Source organism: Aquarana catesbeiana, linkage group LG07 (assembly GCF_042186555.1).
Source record: "Aquarana catesbeiana isolate 2022-GZ linkage group LG07, ASM4218655v1, whole genome shotgun sequence".
NCBI classification, from domain to species: Eukaryota; Metazoa; Chordata; class Amphibia; order Anura; family Ranidae; genus Aquarana; species Aquarana catesbeiana.
Window position 1 is genome coordinate 290355798 of NC_133330.1, and position 19076 is coordinate 290374873.

At 44.7% G+C, this 19076-nt stretch overlaps 2 protein-coding genes across 3 annotated transcripts in view; one reads left to right on the forward strand and one right to left on the reverse strand.

The window, feature by feature from the left end:
• ECHDC2 (enoyl-CoA hydratase domain containing 2) overlaps positions 1–6790 on the reverse strand; it is a 39872-nt gene extending 33082 nt beyond the window's left edge. Inside the window, exon 1 of the mRNA XM_073593508.1 lies at positions 6548–6790. Coding sequence (XP_073449609.1) covers positions 6548–6716 — 169 coding nt within the window. The 5' untranslated portion in view covers positions 6717–6790. The remainder of the gene's footprint in view (positions 1–6547) is intronic.
• The window catches only part of SCP2 (sterol carrier protein 2), a 66062-nt gene continuing 53529 nt past the window's right edge, over positions 6544–19076 (forward strand). The window contains exons 1-2 of one of the 2 annotated variants that reach the window (XM_073593506.1): positions 6544–7000; positions 12914–12965. In XM_073593506.1, the coding sequence (XP_073449607.1) occupies positions 6950–7000; positions 12914–12965 (103 nt within the window). In that variant the 5' untranslated portion in view covers positions 6544–6949. The remainder of the gene's footprint in view (positions 7001–12913; positions 12966–19076) is intronic. The other variant, XM_073593505.1, reaches the window with a different exon arrangement.

Sequence of the window (19076 nt, forward strand, 5' to 3'; positions counted from 1 at the left end):
TAGAGAGTAATGGAACAAAGTGGAATGCCCATAGAGAATAATGGAAAAAAAAATTCTATTTCTGACAGACTCTTTAGACATATCATCGATTTCTTTTTTTAAAACCTACTTTTAAATATCAGTGGCCATGTTTAATATTGAGATTAGGTGGGATTATTGTTGTTTTTTATGGCATAACAAAGGTGAATGACAGAAGGGAATGTCCATAGAGTATAATGGGAAGTAAAATCTAAACTCATTTACAGGCAAATCTGAGAGACATAGCAATTTATCCTTTCCCACAGCTGTTCTTCAAGTAGAGTAGCAGATTATAAGATTGAGATTATTTGGGATTACAGCTGTTTTCGATGGAATGACAAACATATGACAGAATGGAATGCCCATAGAGTATAATGGGAAGCAAGATGTGAGTCAGAACCATTGGACATATCAGATCAATCTTTAGCAGACATTCTCTCCATGTTCAGTGAAGATGTTCAAAATTTAGATGAAGCGAGATTAGCATTGTTTTCTATGGAATGACAAAAGGTGAATGACAGAAGGGAATGCCCATAGAGTATAATGGGAAGCAAAATAAAACTTGTTTGCAGGCAAATCTGAGAGACGTAGCAATTCCACCTTTCCCACAGCTGTTCCTCAAGTAGAGTAGCAGATTGTAAAATTGAGATTATTTGGGATTACAGCTGTTTTCTATGGAATGACAGATAAATAAAAGAAAGGAATGCCCTTAGACTTTAGCAGGGAGATGGAATGCCCATAGAGAATAATGGAACAAAATACAATGCCCATAGAGAATAATGTGAAGCTAAATGTGACCTGGACTCAGAACCATTAGACATATCAGATCAATCTCTAGAAGACATTCTCTCCATGATGAATGGCAATGTTTAATATTGTGATGAAGTGGGATTAGCATTGTTTTCTATGGAATGACATGGGTGAATGACAGAAAGGAATGCCCATAGAGATTAGTGGAACAAAATGGAATGCCCCTAGGGAATAATGGGGAAAAAAATAAATTATTGACAGAGTCTTTAGACATATCAAATTAATTTTTTGCAAACCTACTTTTAAATATCAGTGGCCATGTTTAATATTGAGATAATGTGGAATTATTGCTGTTTCTATGGCATAACAAAGGTGAATGACAGAAGGGAATGTCCATAGAGTATAATGGGAAGCAAAATATGAACTCATTTGTACGCAGATCTTGGAGACATAGGGATTTCACCTTTCCCATAGTTGTTCCTCAAGTAGAGTAGCAGATTGTCAAATTGAGATTATTTGGGATTACAGCTGTTTTCTACGAAATGACAGATAAATGATAGAAAGGAATGCCCATAGCGTAGAATGGGAACCAAGATGTGACCTGGAGTCAAAACCTTTTAAACATACCAAATAAATCCTTAGCAGATATACTATCCAAGTTCAGTGGCAAGATTTAGAATCGAGAGTATTTGGATTATAATTGCTTTCTAAGGAATTAAAGAAGGAAATGCCCATAGAGCAGCCCTCAAAAATTCCACTCACCTGCTCACATTTTGCAAGTGGATTTTGAGGGCTGGCAGATGTGGGCTGCCTGGGGGGGGGGGGGGCGAGCACCACCGGCAGGCGGGTTGTATTGGAGCCGTTCTCCCAGAGATCAGAGGAGAAGAGAGATTAGAGCCGCCTACCGCATGATCAGAGTGCCTGTAACATAACAGCTTTCATTTTAATAGCTGTGTGTTCCCCACCATGCCCCGTCACATACAGCCCCTCCTCTTTATCCGGGCACTTTGATAGACAGATCACCCGTCCAATCCTGGGACGAGTGATCTGTCATTTAAAGTTCCCTGGACAAGGGGTGGAGGGGCTCTATGTGACAGGGCATGGCGGGGAACACACAGCTAATGAAATGAAAACTGTTATGTTACCGGTGCTTTGATCATGCGGGGGACGGCTCTCCTCTCTCTTTCCCTGCACAGGTAGGCTGGGGACACGGGCTGCATTGGCGGGCACAAGCTGCATTGGCGGACATGGATAAAGTTTTGTTAATATTAATTTTTATAACTTAATTCTGCATAAAACATTTAAGTGTCATTTCATGAGATAATTTATGAGGTTAGAATTAGGGGTGGAGCAGGGTAGGGTTTGGCGGGGCAACTGGTGGCGAGTAACCCTTGAGGCCTGGCTAGTAGCTGAGGACTTGAAATTTTAAGCCCTGTCATAGAGTAGAATGCATATCAACACTTTTGCAGGCAAACCTGAAAGATATAGCTAGTTAAAAGGGACATGTATTCCTTCTGAGACAACAACTTCATTTAAAGGCATTATTTAAGATTGTTTTATGTATAAAAATTGAAGATGCAATCCCGATCTGTGCAATATTCTCTTTACTTCAAATATTCATATACATTACAGATAATCTGAGATAAGCGAATGCACATTTTCCAACATAACAATGTTCTTCATCAAGCACACATGCTGCTTGATGAAGAACAAAGATCGGGATTGCATCTTCAATTTTTATACATAAAAAAAAGTCTTAAATAAAGGCAAAGCCTTTAAATGAGGCTGTTGTCTCAGATGGAATATATGTCCCTTTTAAATAGCTATAGCTTTCAGGTTTGCCTGCAAAAGAGTTGATATATATTATACTTTATGGGCATTTCCTTCTTTCATTCCTTAGAAAACAATTATAACCCAATTTGTCTTGATTTTAAATATTGCCACTGAATTTGGAGAGTATATCTGCTAAAGATTTATCTGATATGTTGAATGGTTGTGACTCCGGGTCACATCTTACTTCCCATTATAGTCTATGGGCATTCCTTTCTATCATTTATCTGTCATTCCATAGAAAACAACTTTAATCCCAAATAATCTCAATTTTAGAATCTGCTACTCTACCCGAGGAACAGCTGTGGGAAAGGACAAATTGCTATGTCTCTCTGCAAATGAGTTTAGATTTTACTTCCCATTATACTCTATGGGCATTCCATTCTGTCATATGTTGGTCATTCCATAGAAAACAATAATAATCCCGCTTAATGTCAAATTTGGACATCAACACTGGACATAGAGAGTATGTTTGCTAAAAATTGATCTGATATGAGCAATGGTTCTGACTCCAGGTCACATCTTACTTCCCTTTATACTCTATGGGAATTCCATTTTGTCATATGTTGGTCATTCCATAGAAAACAATAATAATCCTGCTTCATCTCAATTTTGAACATCATCACTGAACATAGAGAGTATGTCTGCTAAAGATTGATCTGATATGACCAATGGTTCTGACTCCAGGTCACATCTTGCTTCCCTTTATACTCTATGGGAATTCCATTTTGTCATATATTGGTCATTCCATAGAAAACATTAATATTCCCACTTAATGTCAAATTTGAACATCATCACTGGACATAGAGAGTATGTCTGCTAAAGATTGATCTGATATGAGCAATGGTTCTGACTCCAGATCACATCTTGCTCCCCATTATACTCTATGGGCATTCCATTCTGTCATATGTTTGTCATTCCATAGAAAACAGCTGTAATCCCAAATAATATCAATCTTATAATCTGCTACTCTACTTGAAGAACAGCTGTGGTAAAGGATAAATTGCTATGTCTCTCAGATTTGCCTGTAAATGAGTTTAGATTTTACTTCCCATTATACTCTATGGGCATTCCATTCTGTCATATGTTTGGCATTCCATAGAAAACAATAATAATCCTGCTTCATCTCAATTTTGAACATCATCACTGAACATAGAGAGTATGTCTGCTAAAGATTGTTCTGATATGTCCAATGGTTCTGACTCCAGATCACATCTTGCTTCCCATTATAATCTATGGGCATTCCTTTCTATTATTTATCTGTCATTCCGTAGAAAACAGCTGTAATCCCAAAAAATCTCAATCTTACAATCTGCTACTCTACTTGAAGAACAGCTGTGGGAAAGGTGGAATTGCTATGTCTCTCAGATTTGCCTGCAAATGAGTTTATATTTTACTTCCCATTATACTCTATGGACATTTCCTTCTGTCATTTGTTATGCCATAAAAAACAACAATAATCCCACCTAATCGCAATATTAAACATGGCCACTGATATTTAAAAGTAGGTTTTAAAAAAAGAAATTGATGATATGTCTAAAGAGTCTGTCAGAAATAGAATTTTTTTTTCCATTATTCTCTATGGGCATTCCACTTTGTTCCATTACTCTCTATGGGCATCCCATCTCCCTGTTAAAGTCTATGGGCATTCCATTCTGTCATCCTTTTAGTATGTCCCCCTGGAGGCTGATCACTCAGAGATATCTTCTTGTGTTCTGTTCATAATTTCCCACCCACACGGCTCCTTCTTCACTACACAGCCACAGACTTCACAGAGTGAGAGAGGGGAGGGGAAAGGCAGAGCCAACTCAGCCTCTCTCATTTGTGTAGGGGGGGAAATGTGCACTGTGACATTGTAATAAACACAGTGAGCAAACACAGACGCAGCCAGACACCCCTCCATTTATACACAGCTTCTCCTGTCCCACAGAAGTTTATGGACAGGAGAAAATCGGGCTTATACTGCTGGCTGGGCGGCCCATTTTAAGTCAGGTGCCTGGAGCTGCAGCTCCATCAGCCCCTATGTTAATCCGGCCCTGTGCACGGGAGTGACGTCATCGCTCTTCCGGCCAATCACAGCGCCGGACCCAGCAAACCCAGAAGAAACACCGGGGGAAGATGTCAGCTGTGTCATCGGTGTGCGGGCACCGCTGCAGGGCTTCATTTTAAGGTATTTCATAAGGAGCTAGTATGCAATGCATACTAGCTCATTATGCCTTTGTCTTACAGTTTGTTTGTTTTTTGTATGGGAGTTTACAACCACTTTAAGTGCAAACAAGGGATTTGGGACCCCAGATCCCTGCAAAAAAATACCTGACATGTGACTATTGCTGTCACAAGGGACGTTTACATTCCTTGTGACAGCAATAAAAGTGATAAAATCATTTTTTTTAAAGGAACAGTGTAAAAAAAAAAAAAAAAAGTAAAGCGCCCCATCCCTCTACGCTCACGCACAGAAGAGAACGTATATGTAAGTCGCGCCCACAAATGTAAACAGCGTTCAAATCACACATGTGAGGTATCGCCGCGATCGTTAGAGCGAGAGCAATAATTCTAGCCCTAGACCTCCTCTGTTAGTCCTCGTACACACAATCAGCTTGTTGGCAGGGGATTGTCTGTTGACAGACTGTTGTCCTACAATCTGACCGTTAGTACGCTCCTTCTGACAATTGTTTTCCAACTTTCCACCAACAAATGTTGGATGGAAGGCTAGTAAATTTTTGGCAGACGACGGTCTGTTGTCAGATTTTGGTATCGTGTGCACACAAGTCAGTCACACAAAAGTTGAAAGTACAAACACACATGCTCGGAATCAATGCTCACCAAACACGACATTTGCAGAAGGTGCCCAAAGGGTGGCGCTCAAGAGCTGAAATTCCTCGTAGTACGTTACTACGTTTGTGTTTGTTGGCCGACAATTGTGTACCGTTAGTATGCAAGACAAGTTCCTGGCACACGCCCTTTGGACAAAAATCAGACGCTCGGTTGGCCAACAATCTGATCGTGTGTACCAAGCTTAACTCTAAATTGGTAACCGTTAAAAACTACTGCGTCGCCTATGGAGATTTTTAAGTACCGTAGTTTGCCGCCATTCCACAAGTGTGCACAATGTTAAAGTATGACATGTTAGGTATCTATTTACTCGGCGTAACATCATCTTTCACATTATACAAAAATATTGGGCTTGAACTTTACAGTTTTGTTTTTTTTTTTAATTCATGAAAGTGTATTTCTTCCAACAAATTGCATTTAAAAAGACAGCTGCACAAATACAGTGTGACGTAAAATATTGCAATGACCATTTTATTCTCTAGGGTTTCTGCTAAAAATATATATATATATAATGTTTGAGGGTTCTAAGTAATTTTCTAGCACAAAATACAGATTTTCACTTGTAAACAACAAATGTCAGAAAAGCCTGGTTGGCAAGTGGTTAATTTGCAGGGATTTCTTCTTACTTCCTGTTCTGGTTATGGGACAGGAAGTGAAGAGAAATCTCCGCAGTGGGACACAGATGGCAAAAAATCTGACAGGGGTTATGAGCCTCTTTTACTCTATCCAAAATAGAAGGAAAAAAAGTTTCGTTCTATTTTAAGGCAACATACATTAAAGGGTAAAGTAAGGTGCAGTGATACACAGATCTGATGGAGTATCATTGCAAAATATAGGAGAGCAGCATTATCCCCCCTCTAAGAATCTGCACAGTCACAGATGCAGGGGAAGTTGGCACTGTCTGCACACAACTGTTAATGAATAGGTGTATGACATCACAGAGGAGGGAGATGTGTGCTGCAATCCTCCTTGTACAATGACCTGCTGCTTGCCTGGCAGGAGGGGTGACAGCAATGACAGCTGGGAGGAGCTATGGGGATCTGATTGTCATTGGATAATATCTGCAGACAGAACTTTATGAAGTCCCCGCCCACAGCAGGTCACGTGTCGCACTCACCCTCCTCGCTCCCCTCCAGGTGGGTGACTTGCACCTCTCTGTGTCCGGCCGCTGCGCTCACCCCCCTCTGCACAACCCTCCGGGCCACAGCCAGCTGCCGCACTAACAGCCCCATCGCCTCCGGGCCGTGTAAGAGAGCGCCACCTATTGCCACGGACAGGAACCCCATCCACACTGTACAGAGGCGCCGCTGACCCTTGTGACTGGCACGCCTCTGCCACCTGATTGGTCTACGTCCTTACAGCAGGTCCGCCCCCTTAAGACAGCCCGAGTATTAGTTCACGGTGTCCGGAGCAGAGGAGAGGATCGCCGCTTTAGGAGTTCTGACAGAGTTCTGTCCGGGTACAGAGTGCTGATTGTCGCTGTACTAGTCCGGGAAGAGGTCCGATCATCGCCGGGAACATGGGATCCATCCAGAGGAAGGCGTATGTGGTGGGAGTCGGCATGACCAAGGTGTGTGTGGGGGGGGGGGGGGGGGTCTGGGGTGTGGTGACGTCACAGCAGGGGAGCTGGAACTAAAATTGGGAGAAGGAAGGTGTGATGGGCGAAGGGAGGGATGATGGGGGATCTCGGGGCGAAGGAAGGCGCGATGGGGGATCTCGGGGCGAAGGAAGGCGCGATGGGGGATCTCGGGGTGAAGGAAGGCGCGATGGGCGAAGGAAGGCGCGATGGGGGATCTCGGGGCGAAGGAAGGTGTGATGGGGGATCTCGGGGCGAAGGAAGGTGCGATGGGGGAAGGAAGGTGCGATGGGGGAAGGAAGGTGCGATGGGGGATCTCGGGGCGAAGGAAGGTGCGATGGGGGATCTCGGGGCGAAGGAAGGTGCGATGGGGGATCTCGGGGCGAAGGAAGGTGCGATGGGGGATCTCGGGGCGAAGGAAGGTGCGATGGGCGAAGGAAGGTGCGATGGGGGATCTCGGGGCGAAGGAAGGTGCGATGGGGGATCTCGGGGCGAAGGAAGGTGCGATGGGGGATCTCGGGGCGAAGGAAGGTGCGATGGGGGAAGGAAGGTGCGATGGGGGATCTCGGGGCGAAGGAAGGTGCGATGGGGGAAGGAAGGTGCGATGGGGGATCTCGGGGCGAAGGAAGGTGCGATGGGGGAAGGAAGGTGCGATGGGGGATCTCGGGGCGAAGGAAGGTGCGATGGGCGAAGGGAGGCATGATGGGGGATCTCGGGGCGAAGGAAGGTGCGATGGGTGAAGGAAGGTGCGATGGGGGATCTCGGGGAGAAGGAAGGTGCGAAGGGAGGGATGATGGGGGATCTCGGGGTGAAGGAAGGTGCAATGGGGGATCTCGGGATGGTGGGTCTGATTGTAAAATAAATCTTCATCACAGTACAGAGGGGAGGTTGGGACAAGTCACATTCACCTGTAATAATAAAGACACCTCTGATGTCAGCACACAGGTCACCCTAACCACTTACCACCAATCCTGCTGACCCTTTAAGGGGTTCTTTACACTGCAGGCTCTTGATTGTGTGATCACTGTGAATGGCTATAACAATGGTCATGTGATCAGGAGCCTGTCCAATTGGTGACCAGGAGCTGTCAGTGCAGTCACAGTGCTGGGGTCGCAGGGTGAGCACTCCCAGCACAGACTGTATCCCACATGCAGCACCATGGAGGTATAGCTCACCATCATGCTGCCATGTACATTTATACAGCCCAAGGCAACAGGTTAACCCCTTCACGCCTAAGGGTAAAACAAATGTTAAAGTGGTTGTAAACCCTTACAACACACTTTTTGCTACAGGTAAGCCTATAATGAGGTTTACCTGTAGCTACCCTGGATATCTCCTAGACCTGAACAGTTTAGGAGATATCCCTTGTATTTGCATGTGCCAACATCATTGGCACATGTGCACTGAAGCAACGGCACGTACGCGCTGTTGCTTCAGTTAGACTGTTCCGTTACTGGCAGGTCCTGTGCACATGCGCGGGAGTGACAACATCACGGCTCAGGCCAATCACAGCGTCGGAGCCCGCTATACCCGGAAGTAACTCCGGGGAGCGATATCACCAGCTGGAGCTGTGAATGAAGACCGCTGTGGGGGCTTCAATCTAATTTCACAAGTATAGTATGCATTAATAAATAAAACCGTACATATCATCACAACTACTTTGTGCATCCAGGTGGATTATACTACTTTGTTTTCCAGGACAAATCAGGCTTTCATTTGTTGGTAAATGGATATCTCCTGAAATTATTTTTATCAAAGGAAAATAGCCCAAAAATAGTAAAACAAAAAACTTCTTTTTTTTTTTTTTTTTTATGATAGAAAAGATAATATTTATTGTCTTTGTAAAACAAATTACAATGAAATTACATTTCTTCTCCACACATTATTCATACATTACAATTTTCAACCATGCATTTACCACATAGGATTTAATTATACCAAAAAGTGTATAATATATATAAAATTGTCCCCATATTATAAAGGTATAAAAAGTGCCCTCATAAAAAAAAATAAAATTAATAAAATTATGTAACCTCTTTCATTTCATTCCTGCATTGATGGCCTTAACAGCCCTGGGAGAGAAGCTCTCTTTAAATCTATTTGTCCTTGTTTTAATCACCCTAAAACATCTCCCAGATGGCAATAATTCAAAGAAATGACAAGCCGGATGAGTCCGGTCTCTCATTATTTTTCCTGGTCTACAAAGGCAACGAGTCTCATATAATTCTTCTAGAGAAACAACTTCACACCCTACAAATTTCTGTGCTGTTCAAACCATTCTCCTTGGAGCATTTTTATCTGCCTGCGTACAACTAGGCTACCAAACTAGAATACAATACCTTAATGTACTCTCCATGGCAGACCGATAGAAGGTCTCTAGCACCTTCCTTCCCTAACCATTCTTCCTAAGGAGTCGCAAAAAATATAAACGCTGTTGCGATTTCCTAATAATGGCTTTAATGTTGATTGTCCAGAAATGCATGTTCCCAAAAACTTAAAGGTGGAGACCCGCTCCACGCACACGCCTTTAATGAAAAGTGAGGCTGGTTCAGGCCTGTTCCTTCTGAAATCTACAATCCGTTCCTTGTTTTCCGTGTTTAGGATCAGGTTATTAGCTGTACACCATTCCACTATCTATCAACCTCTCTCCTATATTGCTCCTCATCGTCTCCAGTGATACAACCAATTACAGTAGTGTCATCGGCAAACTTAACTATACTATTGGTCTTATAATAGGGGGTGCAGTCATATGTGAATAGAGAAAGGGACTTAAAACACAACCCTGTGGGAATCCAGTACTTATTTCTCGCTTGGAAGAAACAAATTGCTGTGTAGCTGTATATTTCTTGCTACTACCAAAACCTTCGACCAAAGAACAACCCAAAACAAATTTAGTAGTTTAGTAGTTTTTTTTTATACCCATGCTACAGCCCAGAAACAATAGAGCACTTTTTTTTTTTTTTTTTTTATTCTACAGTATATATAAAAACTCTACACACCCCTGTTAAAATATCAGGTTTCTGTGATGTATTTTTGGTCCTATTTTAATAATCTGCATTGTTTGTCATATTTTAGTCAATGAAATTAACACTAACATAGCATTAAAAGTGGGAAAATAGTTAACTTTTGATGCACTGTTAATTTAGTTGACTAAAATACAATTAAAACTAAAACAATTCAGATTAAAATACGACCAAAACTAAAATGGCATTTTGGCCAAAAGACTTTGACTAAGCACAAGCACACAGGGAAATACGCAAATATGCGGCCCAATGGAGAAAAGCCCAGTCTAGTGGGGCTGCATATTTGTGTGAGGTCGGCATCAAGGGGTGTCCACACCAAAAATGTGATAAATTGCAGCTCAGCAGGATAAACCTGACTAGTCTTAAAAATACTCCCTTCTTCTTCATAACACCCATGCTGACTAACCTGTGTAAGAAAAAGATGTATATACTTACTTTTCAGCCTCCTGTGGTCCATTCATGTGATCTGGCTCCCCTGTAGCAGCTGCTGCAGGGGAGAGGATTGAGCGCCAACAACAGCTGAGAATTCTGGGAGCAGTGACATCACTCATAGGCGCCTATGGCCCATCCTTTGTCAGCCTCTTCAAATCGAGAGGATCTAGCCCAGGGGTAGGCAACCTTTTGAGCACAGTGTGCCGAAAAATGTTTTCAAAGAAATTAAGCGTGCCGATTTTATAACAAAATTTCAACTTCACACACTCAATCACGAAAAGGATCTTTTCTAAAATAAATGCTGCAAACTACTTTTAGTAGTGAGAAATTGACATCCTGCAATCTCATGCCTCAGATCAGCCCCAATTCCTGCAACTCCACACCTCAGATCACTGTCGTACCCCCCCCCGCCTGCAAATCTGCCCCACCACGGTTTCACCCTATTCTCATCTGCCCCACCACGATTTCCCCCTATTCTCGTCTGTCCTAACACTGTAACACCCTTTCTCTTCTGCCCCACCTCTGTTCCCCCCCCCCCCCTGCTCATCTGCCCCATCACTGTACCCCCCTGCTTTTCTGTCCCACCGCTGAACCCCCTTCTCTGCCCTCCCACCACTGTACCTCTTGCACATCTTCTCCACTGCCATATCCCCATGCACTTCTGTCTCACTACTGAATCGCCTTCTCATCTGTCCTAACACTGAACTCATCTGCCTCACCTCTGTACCCCCCTGCTCTCCTGCCTCACCTCTGTACCCCCCTGCTTATCTGCCCCACCAATACACCTCCTTTCACATCTGCCCCACTGCTCTACCCCCCCCCCTGCTCTTCTGTCCCACTGCTGAACCCCCTTCTCATCTCTTCCACCACTGTACCCTCCTGCTCATCTGCTCCACTGCTGTACCCTCTTCTCATCTATGATATGTAGACTGGTGAAAGGAAGCAGAGATGAGACCCATCTACCTGCCCTGGCACACTCATCCTGCTGATCCAACTCTTGCATCCTGCCCATGTGCTTGTATGTGATGTATGTGATGTCACATACAAGCATCGGGAATGGATGCGCAATGATGAGCTCAGGTCAGGGATATTTTCTGAAAGCAGTGGGCCTGTGTGCAGGGTCATAAGTTGGGCCCCCGCAGCTGAGAAAAAATGGTTGGGTGTGATTTTCATTTTGCTGAATACTGGCTGTGGCTTAGAGACAGAGCGCTGGAGTTCAGTAGTAAGTGATGCAGGTTCAGGAATAGTTTCAACAAAGTTCCCAGAAGCTCAACAATAATTCCACAAACTGTCACCTGATTGTGGTTTTCTCATTTACAGTGAAATCTCCTCTTTCTGAGATTGGTAGTGGCAACCAAGCGAGTCATCTTCCTCCAGATGGTGGGCGGGGCTAGCAGGACTGTGATTGGCTTTAGCAGTGATCAAGACACTCCTTCTCCTCCTGGAAACAGGGACCCCCCCCCAGCAGAACTGTGCACCCAATCTCTTCCCCATCACAAAAGCTGACGATCGCAGCTACAGCAAAGTTAGAGAACCAAACAATGTTTCCCATCTTTTACAATGTGTGGGGGCGCAGTGCCTCCCCCTCAGTGCGGTGTGGGGAATTCTGAAATTGGAATGCATTAGTGTCTCACTGACACTTCCCTGCACTGCTCTGCTGATGGGAGGAAGTCGAGTGCCGGCAAAAAAGCTTTGCGTGCTGCTTGTATCTTGTGCCTTTTCTGTATCAGCAATCTAGATCATGCTGTGATAACCCACAACCATTGTTGTTACTTTGCACTGCAAGATGTTTGTAACGAAATGCAAAAAATGTCCAATAAAAATCTCTTGAGCCAAAAAGATAGTGGCCTGAAGAACATTTTTGTTTTTGTCCAGTTGACACAGAACTAATGTACAGTACATGCAAATTCACTGGATGAATGGCTATGCAATATTTATTATTTTAATTTTATTTTTTTTTAAATAGACAAGGGGTTACACTAGAGGGAAAGAGATTTAACCTCCACATAGTGAAAGGCTTTTTCACAGTAAGAGCTGTGAAAATATGGAATAGACTTCCTCAAGAACTAGTTCTGGCCAGCTTAGTAGATTTTTAGAAAAGAGCAGAATGCATTCCTAAATGCAGAAAATTTAACTAGGTACTAACATTTATAGGGTAACACCAGGGGTGAATGCCCCCAGTAAAGACCCAGATAGCAAAAAAAAAAAAAAAAAACTGGCAGGGGATCTTACCTTTCCCAGTGTTATCTAAAACAAAAACAAAAAATGCTTATCCATATACTCTTAATGTGTAGAAAGGCTGCAGAATCCTGACCTGCACTCTTATGTTAGGCCGCCGGGTTCTTGAGGTTGTCTTTTCTTCCCTGTGAGAAGGTCTAAGGTGTGTGTGGGTTTTTTTTTTTTTTTAATACATGAATATATCAGATACATTTTATCTTTTTTCTACTTGCAGTTTCTGAAGCCTCGTGATGCCGTTGACTATACAGATATGGCAAAGGAAGCTGGTGAGAGAAGGAGACAATTCCTGTTGGGTTCTCTGTATCAAAGAGGATTACTGAGCATCAAATCACTATACAATTCAGTCCCCTTATTATTCCAGAATCTAAGGCCCCTTTCACACTGTGGGGCGGTGGGGGCATCGGCGGTACAACAGCGCTATTTTTAGCGCTGCTGTACCGTCGTTCTTGCAGCGGTATTCGGCCGCTAGCGGTTCGGTTTTAACCCCCGCTGGTGGCCGAAAAAGGGTTAAAATCCCTCGTACAGCGCGGCTATAGCCGCGGTATTACCACGGTATAGCCGCGCTGTCCCATCGATTTCAATGGGCAGGAGCGGTGAATACACCGCTCCTTCACCGCTCCAAAAAAGCGGTTTGCAGGACTTTTTTCACCGCCCTGCCTGCGCACCGCTTCAGTGTGAAAGCCCTCGGGCTTTCACACTGAACAAACAGCGGAGGCTGTTTAGGGGTGGTTTTCAGGCGGTATTTTTAGCGCAATACCGCCTGAAAACCGCTCCAGTGTGAAAGGGGCCTAAATGGGAGACCTGAACTCAACATAAAGGGTTTCTTTAGTGTAATACCTGTGGTTCTGGGACAAAGACAGGAAAATAAATACTTTTTAAGCTGGCTATGCACAGATCGAAATTTGGCTAGTTCAGCAGGACCAATTTCAGTCCATGTTTGGACAACCTGGTTGTACACAAGTCAACCCTGAACGATCAGTGCTGCCAGCTATACCTGCAAACCCTAACCATTGTGTTCTGCTGGCAGGGAAGTCTCCCCACAGGCAGAACACAATTGCTCTGTGGGAGGGATTCCCCCATTAACACTGATACTCTTGATGGGGGGGGGGGGAGAATCGAGCAATTTTATTTCCTTCCACTCTGCATAAAATGTATGTAACATACTGTATATTATAAAAAATTTACACGAAAACTGCATATAAATTAGTTCTGTGAGAATGGGGCGAAATAAAATGTTCTCAGGCTATATCCTCTACAGTTCAGATGTATACATGTGGAACATATCACCTTTATGGCCACTAGATGGCGATGAGGAGCATACTTATTTTCTATGATTGTCTGTGTCATCTAGTGGCCATAATGTGGCCTTTTTTTTTTTTTTTTTTTTTTTCTTTTTTACACATTAGATCAGCAGAATATATATAGCTGGGAACAGTTGATTTTTTTGCCCCATTTGCACAAAATGAATTTGCATGAAGTTTTAATGGATAAACTGCTATGCATTTTTTTTTTTTTTTTTTAAAATACACCCCTATGTGTGCGGAGGAAATGGTGGTGGTGGTGGTGGTGGTGGGGGGGGGTGGTTGTTAACCCAATATGATATTCCAAGTATATTATTTTGTTATGAGGACAATTGGAAGCAGCCAAGCTTTCACTGGCTCCTTCTGAATTAAAGCGGAGCTCCACCCAAAAAGGGAAGCTCCGCTTGTCTGCCTACAGTATTTGTAGCTGCTGACTTTTTTTTACTTTTTTGTTGGGGGCTGGAGCTCTGCTTTAGTCCCTTGTGTGGAGCGATTCAGTTGGGAGACAATTGCAGCCTTGCAATAAGAAAATGTGATATCTAATACCTCAACTTTTCAAACTGATTTAATACTGTAAAATAAGCCATAGAGATTACCAGTTTTTCCAAGATGATATTGTGAAACAATCAAAGAATTTTGATAGATTTATGAACTCTACTTAAAGTGGAACTTTACCTATAACTTTATAAAAAAAAAAATGTTCTTTAAAAATTAGTGTGTGCTGTAAATTGCCTCCAGTATTGCTCCTGTTTCTTCTTGCTGGAGGCTGCCATTTTGCTAAAGCCCAGAACAGCAGTAAATCATAAAGTGGAGCTAAACCCATTGATTTTTAACGGTTACATTCCTGGAATGCTGGGATTGCTAACTGTCACATTTGATTGTGTCCTCAACCAAACAATCAAACCATCAAATGGCTGGTGTCATAACAGATTGCATGTACAGCACCATGGAAGTTGCAGATCAAACAGAATCGGCCTCCTTGGCTGTAAAGGATGAGATCGTTTAATTCCACTTTAAGGCTGACAGCAGATCGACCTCTACAAACTTGACAGTGCCCAAAAATGGAAAGCAACTGAGCATGTGCAGAGTAAGGTCAGACAGTTTTATTACTGGATCTTATACAGTATAGACACTTCTTTTTTTAGCGTTGCATAGCTATATCTGCAAAAGGGACCAGCCTGAAGTGATCTAGCAGGATTTAATTTTCTGACTAAAGTTCCACTTTAACTGAAGATTTTTTTTTTTTTTATGGCCTGAAAACCCATAGCCCAATAATGGACATCTCTGTTACCGTCCACTTATAGTTAATGGAAAATCGCCATTACCTTTCCACTCTACAAATCTATAAAGAGAGAAACAAACCTACCAATGCAGGGGATCCCCTCATTAATTAAAAAAAAAAAGTATGGAAGGTTTTATCAGGATTACCAGCATTGGCCTCATCTTGGATGGGCTCCTTTTGTTGGACTAATTGTGTTATAATTTTGTTGCAAAGTACAGAAATAAAGCACATCTGGTGAACATACATATTTAATGACACCCTCTACTTTAAAATCAAAGTACTAAATGTACAACATTCCACACATCCTGTTATCAAATTCATTAAGGTTACAATTGGGGATGCACCGAAATTTCGGCCACCGAAACATATCGGACAAAAATGGCCCTTTCAGCAAAAAGCCGAAAGAGAATTTTTGCCGATACCGAAAGGGGTGGGGGCGGGGCTCCGCCCCCGCCCCTGGTGCCGCCTATCAGGGGGGCTTCCTATATTGTAGAAGAGAGGAGAGCCACCGGCTGTTTGATTACAGCACTGGGAACATCACAGTTTTCATTTCAATAGCTGTGTGTTCCCCGCTGCGCGCCGTCACATACAGCCCCTCCCCCTTGTCCGGGCACTTTGATAGACAGATCACTCGTCCCATTGGATGGGTGATCTGTCTATCAAAGTGCCCGGACAAGGGGGAGGGGCTGTATGTGACGGCGCGCAGCGGGGAACACACAGCTATTGAAATGAAAGCTGTGATGTTCCCGGCGCTGTAATCAGGCGGCGGCTCTCCTCTCCCTTCACTACTACTGGGGACACTGGCTGGCTGCATCTGACGGGCACGGGTGAGGCTGCATTGATCTCTTGTATCATGTCCGCAGTCTCTGACCATCTCTTGTATCATGTCCGCAGTCTCTGACCATCTCTTGTATCATGTCCGCAGTCTCTGACCATCTCTTGTATCATGTCCGCAGTCTCTGACCATCTCTTGTACCATGTCCGCAGTCTCTGACCATCTCTTGTACCATGTCCGCAGTCTCTGACCATCTCTTGTACCATGTCCGCAGTCTCTGACCATCTCTTGTACCATGTCCGCAGTCTCTGACCATCTCTTGTACCATGTCCGCAGTCTCTGACCATCTCTTGTACCATGTCCGCAGTCTCTGACCATCTCTTGTACCATGTCCGCAGTCTCTGACCATCTCTTGTACCATGTCCGCAGTCTCTGACCATCTCTTGTACCATGTCCGCAGTCTCTGACCATCTCCTGTATAAAAATATTTTTAAAAACAGTCACTTTCGGTATCGGTGTGGTTTCGGGATCAAGGAAGATTTATTTTCGGTATCGGTTTCGGCACCAAAAAACCCATTCGGTGCATCCCTAGTTACAATCTGTCAGATCTACACACCAAGTATAACCCCCAGTTTCAAAAAAGTTAGGACGCTGTGTAAAATCTACATAAAAACAGAATACAATGGTTTGCAAATCTCATTTTATTCACAATAGAAAAAACATAGTGTTTAAACTGAGAAAATGTAGCATTTTAAGAAAAAAAATAAGGTCATATTGAAATTGATGGTAGCAACACATCTCAAACATGTTGCGACAGGGCAACAAAAAGCTGGCAAAGTGATTGATATTAATAAGGAAGAGCTAGAACATTCTGTACCTAATTTGGTTAATTGGCAACAGGTCAATATCATGACTAAGGCCGGGTTCACACTGGGGCGACACGACAGCTGTCCTACTTTGGATCTGACTGCGACATGAAGCCGGCATGCATCCGACTTTCAATGAACGGGGATCCGACTTGGATCCGCGCCAAATTTTAAATAAATAAAAAAAAAAAACGGCATGGGTTCCCCCTCCAAGAGCATACCAGGCCCTTGGGTTGGGATGGACCTTAAGGGGAACCCCCCTACGCTGAAAAAACGGCGTGGGGGTCCCCCCCCCCCCCCCCGAATCCATACCAGACCCTTATCCAAGCACGCAGCCCGGCCGGTCAGGAATGGGGGTGGGGACGAGCGAGCGCCCCCCCTCCTGAACTGTACCAGGCCGCAGGCCTTTAACATAGGGAGGTGGGTGCTTTGGGGCAGGGGGGTGCCCTGCAGCCCCCCCACCCCAAAGCACCTTGTCCCCATGTTGATGAGGACAAGGGCCTCTTCCCGACAACCCTGGCCGTTGGTTGTCGGGGTCTGCAGGCAGGGGACTTATCGGCAGGGCTTTTTTCTCAAACAATAGGTGCTGGAACTTAACCACGGGCCCACAAAACCCCTCCACCCTTACACACCCTCCAAATCGCATCAAATAGTGGGTGTGTTAAGTCAAATTTCACGAAAACAGTGGGAGGTCTTAAAGGGGCATTAAATATCAGGATTGCATTACACACAGAGTGCAGAGCTGTCACTTGTAAACACAGAAACCAGACTTCTGTGTTTACAAGTGATTGTGGTGAGCAGGCACCAAAGGGTCTGAGCCAGAGGTGGTGGAACTGAGTTCCACCAAGTTCCCCCTGAAAAAAAGCCCTGCTTATCGGAATCCGGGAGCCCCCTTTAATAAGCCCCCAGATCCCGGCCCCCCCCCACCCTTTGTGAATGAGTATGGGGTACATGAAAAGTTTCAATGAAAAAACACAGTACACAGGTTTTTAAAGTAATTTATTAGGCAGCTCCGGGGTCTTCTTCCGACTCCAGGGGTCTCTCCAGCGTGTACTCCCGGTGTCCTGATCTTCTGCCGGCTCCTCCGCTATCTTCTGCAGCTCTTTTGCTAGCGGTGGCCCGGCCTTCTGTCTCCTGCCTTCTTGTCTTTTTCCCTTGTTGACACAACGCTCTCTCCGGCTGGAATGCTCTCTGAGTGCTCCGATGTGACTTGTATAGGCGGTGACCTGGCCCCCTTATGCCGTCACAGTCCCTGGGCATGCTGGGACTGTGACGTTTTAGGGGGCGTGGTCACCGGGTCATGACCATGCCCCCTTATGACGGCACAGTCCCAGCATGCTCCGGGACAGTGACCTCATAAGGGGGCGGGGTCACCGCCTATATAAGTCCATTGCGGAGCGCTCAGAGCATTCCAGCTGGAGAGAGCGTCGTGTCAACATTGGAAGAAGGCAGAAGTCCGGGCCACCTCTAGCAAAAGAGCAGCAGAAGATCAGGACACCAGGAGGAGACGCCGGAGAGACCCCCGAAGTCGGAAGAAGACCCCGGAGCTGCCTAATAAATAACTTTAAAAACCTGTGTTTTTTCATTGACTTTTTTTTTTTTTTTCCCTAGGTGAATGGGTAGGGGTACGATGTACCCCATACTCATTCACAAAGGGTGGGGGGCCGGGATCTGGGGGCCCCCTTACTAAAGGGGGCTCCCGGATTCCGATAAGCCCCCGGCCCGCAGACCCCGACAACCAAGGGCCAGGGTTGTCGGGAAGAGGCCCTTGTCATCAACATGGGGACAAGGTGCTTTGTGGGGGGCGCAGGTTACCCCCCTCCCACAAAGCACCCACCCCCCATGTTGAGGGCATGCGGCCTGGTACGGTTCAGGGGGGGGGGGGTGCTCGCTCATCCCTACTCCCATTCCGGACCAGACGGGCTGCGTGCTCATAAGGGTCTGGTATGGATTTGGGCGGGACCCCCACGCCATTTTATCGGCCTAGGGGCTTCCCCTTAAGATCCATACCAGACCCAAGGGCCTGGTATGCTCTTGGAGGGGGAACCCATGCCGGTTTTCTATTTAAAATTTTGGCCGGAGTTCCCCCTCAAGATCATCTGAGCACAAGTCGCATGCCGAAGTCGGATCATGCGAGACGGCGATCCGACTTC